The sequence below is a fragment of the Aspergillus ibericus genome (genome assembly GCF_003184845.1).
Source record: "Aspergillus ibericus CBS 121593 unplaced genomic scaffold BO80scaffold_11, whole genome shotgun sequence".
Classification (NCBI taxonomy): Eukaryota; Fungi; Ascomycota; class Eurotiomycetes; order Eurotiales; family Aspergillaceae; genus Aspergillus; species Aspergillus ibericus.
Window position 1 is genome coordinate 486,390 of NW_020292109.1, and position 5,015 is coordinate 491,404.

General features: G+C 49.8%; 3 protein-coding genes across 3 annotated transcripts in view; 1 reads left to right on the plus strand and 2 right to left on the minus strand.

Moving 5' to 3' along the window:
* The window catches only part of BO80DRAFT_351329 (uncharacterized protein), a gene marked incomplete at both ends in the record, with an annotated part of 1,573 nt that extends 851 nt beyond the window's left edge, over positions 1–722 (minus strand). Inside the window, 3 exons of the mRNA XM_025715577.1 lie at positions 15–117; positions 175–644; positions 696–722. Of these exons, the coding sequence (XP_025577320.1) occupies positions 15–117; positions 175–644; positions 696–722 (600 nt within the window). The remainder of the gene's footprint in view (positions 1–14; positions 118–174; positions 645–695) is intronic.
* A 266-nt stretch (positions 723–988) lies between these two features.
* Positions 989–2,891, minus strand: BO80DRAFT_453698 (benzoate 4-monooxygenase cytochrome p450; the record flags this gene model as incomplete). Its single annotated transcript, XM_025722031.1, has 9 exons — positions 989–1,166; positions 1,217–1,386; positions 1,438–1,824; positions 1,879–1,914; positions 2,042–2,148; positions 2,225–2,385; positions 2,440–2,590; positions 2,642–2,786; positions 2,841–2,891. 9 exons carry the CDS (start codon positions 2,889–2,891, stop codon positions 989–991), a joined length of 1,386 nt encoding a protein of 461 aa, XP_025577321.1.
* Positions 2,892–3,732: 841 nt separating this feature from the next.
* BO80DRAFT_492211 (amino acid transporter) overlaps positions 3,733–5,015 on the plus strand; it is a gene marked incomplete at both ends in the record, with an annotated part of 2,159 nt that continues 876 nt past the window's right edge. Inside the window, 7 exons of the mRNA XM_025723752.1 lie at positions 3,733–3,762; positions 3,927–3,975; positions 4,028–4,103; positions 4,151–4,341; positions 4,387–4,421; positions 4,470–4,590; positions 4,645–4,988. Of these exons, the coding sequence (XP_025577322.1) occupies positions 3,733–3,762; positions 3,927–3,975; positions 4,028–4,103; positions 4,151–4,341; positions 4,387–4,421; positions 4,470–4,590; positions 4,645–4,988 (846 nt within the window). The remainder of the gene's footprint in view (positions 3,763–3,926; positions 3,976–4,027; positions 4,104–4,150; positions 4,342–4,386; positions 4,422–4,469; positions 4,591–4,644; positions 4,989–5,015) is intronic.

Sequence of the window (5,015 nt, forward strand, 5' to 3'; positions counted from 1 at the left end):
GGGGGGGGGAGTACTTTGAGTGCACTACCATCGCCTGTCCGGAGGCAGGTTTCCCCTCCGTACATCCCGGTTGTATGGCTGAGCATGACGATCAGGACGTAGGGGTAGGAGTCGTAGCTATACACATCACTCATGCGTTAGTTTGGTTCCCGAAGGGAAGTAGGGTATACGTACTGCCATGGAATAACCGACCTCCCACTCACCGGATCCTGCGATTTCTCTGCCTCAGTGACTTCAACCGTAGATGTCGCTGGCTCGGCCGTTAACTCTGACAGCATCTCCTCCACGGAAGTCCCGTTGGCTTGGATATTCGTATGTCCGATCTCATATTTCATGATAGGGACGAGCGGGACACCGGCGACATCTGCGATGATTCTCAGGGTTTCTGGATGTGTCCATAGGTCGTGGATGAAGGAGGAGTATTTGGCCACATTGCGCAAAACGAGGGTGTTTTTGTATGGGCTGTGGGCGCAGTGGTGGGCGATGGCGGGTGAGGTGAGAGCCTTTCGGTAGGCGAGTATTCCGGCGGGAGTGAGGAAGGGGAAGGGCGTGCTGGCAGCGATGGGGGTTGCGGTGGGGAATTGGGCGAGGGAGAGGTCGTCGAAGGTGTATTTGGTTGTGGGTGGGGTGTAGGTGAGGTGGATCTGTTGTGAAGACTGGGTTAGTATGATTCCTACTGAGTTGGGTATGCGAACCTTGGGGTCGAAGCTTTCTTCAGTCATGGTGCTGGCCATTTGGTTTGGAGTGTTGGGTGTTGGAGAGGAGATGGGATAGAAAGGGATCTGGGATGTGGGAGGGCTATTTATCTGTGTGTAGTATTTGCGATGAGAGTTCACTCAGTATTCACTAACTAGGCCTCACTAGTGAATCCACTCAAATTGCGCTCGTATTTTGCTCATACTTCACTTTTTCGGTTGCACACACCGGTATCATGAATCATACTTGAAAGTATCGCATATGGTGCCCGGGAGTCCACCTGAGATAGGTTTTATCGTCTCTCCAGTCTCACTGTCAACCGACCAATAGGTACAGCTGCCACCCATTCACGTCGTGGAGGAAGAATGGCTTCGTGGGCAACATCGAGATCAGCTAAATCATCCCCCGGTCGAATGTGATATCTCCTGAGTACCTGCGATACAGCCAGGAAGAGCTCCAAGTATGCAAAACTGAATATCAAGTTAGTATCATAATCCACTGAGCCTTCTAGGGACCTTACTGATTGCCAATACACGTAGACGCCCCCTTTGAGAAAGGGATATAATAGTCATCGCGAAGAGCAGTCGACTCATCTGTATCTTGACGCCACCGAGTGGGTCTGTATCGCTCTGGGTCCGGGAATGCGACCTCGTCGCGTAAATACCAGATCGGAGAGCTTGATATCATTGTCTGAGGACTTTTGTGAGCCTCGCTCTGATGGAATATATCTGGACCGCTTACCCCACCCGGAAGATTCTTCCCCGCAAGAACGTATCCCCCCTTGGGAACAATCCTAGGAAGCATAGCGGCAGCCGCACCCGTCCATCTAATGCCCTCCTTCACGCAGGCTTTGAGTCTCGGGGTTGATTCGAGAGCAGTCATGTCAGTAGGCCACCCGGCAGCTTCTAGATCCGAGACTAGCTCGTTCTGGAATGCTTGGTTGAGTGACAGTGCATACAGAATATGCGCTAGTGTAGCGGAGGTTGTGTCGGTGCCAGGACCCAGCATCTCTTTTGCTTCGGAGAGCGCTGATTGCTCGGATATTCTATGGTTTGCCATGACTTTTAGGAAGGATAGACTTGGTGCCTTTTCGCTGTCCATTGTTGCTGCGAATTGTTCGTCTGCCCACTGTGATTTATCAGCTGCCTGTCACAAAGATGCATATCATAGCAGTTGGCCTACACGATCGAATTGTTGGCTGCTGGTAATTGAGGAGAGCTCCAAACCAGACATTCAGAAGATCCAGTCAGCAAGGGAATGCCACAGACCAACGAGCACGGGAAAGTTTGTATACTACGATTCGGATCTGAGCTAAACCGCAACAGCCAGGATCAATGTCACTCACCACCGGCATTTTCGAAGATTTGGCGTCATTCTTTTGGATGATACCAAGCTCTTTTCCCGCATTCAGTGAGTCGATAGCTCCGATTGTATTACCAAATGCAAATTTTGCTATACATATTTAGAGTCGAGACAAACAGTATGGAGGGTGGAATCCTTCAAACGATATCCGACTCCAGTGCGCGACAAGTCGGCACTAGATTGATCGAGCCCTTCTGGCTAGCAGTGCCCAGATACTCGGAGAATCTGTCAATCGTCTCCACCATCATATCCGTCAACGCAGGAACTTTGCTGCGGTTGAATAGAATTCCCATGTGTCGTCGGCGTTGAGCATGCTCTTTTGGATCCCTTTCGCGATGTTAGCCAATAGCTTGCTAAGCCATAAGCTTAGAAGTAACTTACGTGATAGAAAATAACGCGGGATGGCCATCTTGCACGAACTGACTATAGACTCGAGGGTCTTTTACAAACGGACTGTTGGGTGCGTGTACCGTTTTGTATACCTCGAGCGAATAGAATGATACTTGGTTTGGTCCGATGCGAACAAGTGGTCCTGATATTGTTAGGTATGAATACACGTCGTTTGGCCATTGTGGATTCATACCAAGCTTTTTGTGCAGTTTAGGAAGCTCCAGCGTCAGCTTGCCTTGAAACTCGGTGGGAAACTCCCAATGTAGACGGGAGATTGGCGCGAGAATCCCTGCATTTGGTATAGATGCCAAAGGTGATAGGAAATACGTGTAAATGAGCTGGAAGAAATTAGTAAGGAAGATTCCTTTCTCCTGAACCCGCATTTTACTTACCCGAGCAACGACCACAGCAATGACCAGCCAGACTAATATTAACAACACCATTCCGAAGCCTATTGTATGACCTTGCTAGCAAGATCCTAGCACGCATCCGCATCCTAGCGACCCGGCATTCCCTTCATATACTTACTGCACCGTTGCAGAGCGCAAACCAGGCACGATTCTTCCCCGACATCCTGGTTCTCTGTGGGGAAGCTTCCATCCGCTTGACCAGCCACTGATGTTCACGATGCAAATCACATCATCTGAGGCCATAATGCGAAATTGTTTGCATATCGGCTACGATCCGTGCTTTGCATCCTGGAAGAGAAGGGTGTCAGTGGATCCAGGGTCTTAGCGCTGCAGCCAATAGGGGTGCGTTATGGAAGTGGCGCTGGGATGTGATTGGATGAATCTCGCGTAGCACACACGGACCACCTGGATTCTTCACGGTAAGTCTTGGCAGTGATCACATCATTTATACCGAGAATGTCAAATCTGTCACATTGGGATACGAGGGCTTGTCATCATAGTCGAGAAGGGCACGGATTAGTTTTGAGCTTTGCAGACGTTGCATACGGACAGAAACAACATATACTACTTGGCATACTCTCGATAATCTGTCAAGCAGACAAGACGAGGGTCCGTCCCACCATTAGAACACAATTCGTCAGCCTGCATAGAAGAATGTTGTCATACGGTGGAGTGATAGTGGGGTTGTGGAGACAGGGCACTGTCAATGCTGGGGCGATTATGAACCTCGCATTATAGGGGGACAGACACGCAGCCAATTTCTCGTTAGTGGGATTCCCAAGCCTTGATAAACTGTAAGCTTCCCAGGAGACTTTCTTTGTCTTGTCATCGGGCATCGGTATGCCAGCTTGATAGCTGTCCCCGGGAGTGAGTCATGGCTACCAAGAATAACCAGACCGTTACGGTAACCGAAGCGGATAAGAGCGATTGAGATTGCTTTGGTAAGTTTCATGCTCCAATGCAAGCAATAAAACTGACAAATGATAGGAGCGCCTTCGCTACCAACAGGTACCTATGCAGCAATGGCATCAAAATTGCTAAGGTCATCAATTGATTGTGCTTTTTCAGGTCCTTCATCGAAGCTATTCCCTGTTTGAGAATTTCTCTACTTCGTTCGGTATGCACCTCTCGTATTACATGCCGAAATACCATTACTAAAAATACTATAGCGGCACTGTACTTTGTTGGTGGTGTTCGAGTCACCTTCACGACTGGCATCGCAGCCGGGGGCCCATTAGCATATTGGTAAGATGCCACCATCAGCCCATTGATAATACTCTAATATGGCATAGGACAAGCTACATCGTCACTTGTGTGTTCACATTCATCACTGCAGCAGTCATTGCCGAAGTCTGTTCCGCTGCTCCGACTGCAGGTTCAATCTACCTCTGGGCTGCAGAGGCCGGGGGCCGCCGATATGGAGGACTGTTTGGATTCATCGTCGCCTGGTGGAGTACAACCGCGTGGACGACATTCTGTGCTAGTTCGTATGGCTTCTTCGATATGTCCCGATGCTAACACCTGACAGGTAATACTCAGTCTGCAGTAAACTATATGCTCTCGGTAGGTCAAGTTTCTCTGCATCCATGACTCTGCTAAACAGACATGAAGGAGTTGTCCGTTTTCAATGTCGACTTTCCCACAGATACCAACAATATAAAATTCCGTGCCGTTCAATGGATCTGCACTGAAGTGCTCTTAGGCTTGGCAGCCTGGATAAATTTCGCTCCCCGTATGTTGACCTGATGCCCCCCCCCCCCAACCCAAATCAACTAACAACCCCAAGCTCGAGTATTCAGATTTGTTTTCTGGCTTTCCACCGGCGCCGTGTTCTTAGACTTCATCCTCAATGTCATATGGCTCCCAGTTGGTGCCAGCGAGACCTATGGACTACGGACCGCACATGAAGCATTCATGACTACTTACAACGGCACCGGGGCACCCGCTGGCTGGAACTGGTGTCTTTCTTATCTAGCGACCGCAGGGGTTCTCATTGGTTTCGATGCGTCTGGCCACGTCGCCGAAGAAACCAAAAACGCTACTCTCAATGCAGCCAAAGGAATCTTCTGGAGTACGGTGGTCAGCGGTGTGTTTGGCTTTACGGCCGTTATATTATTCCTCTTCACGTCGGTAAGTCGCGTTGCCAGTCCCCCCCCC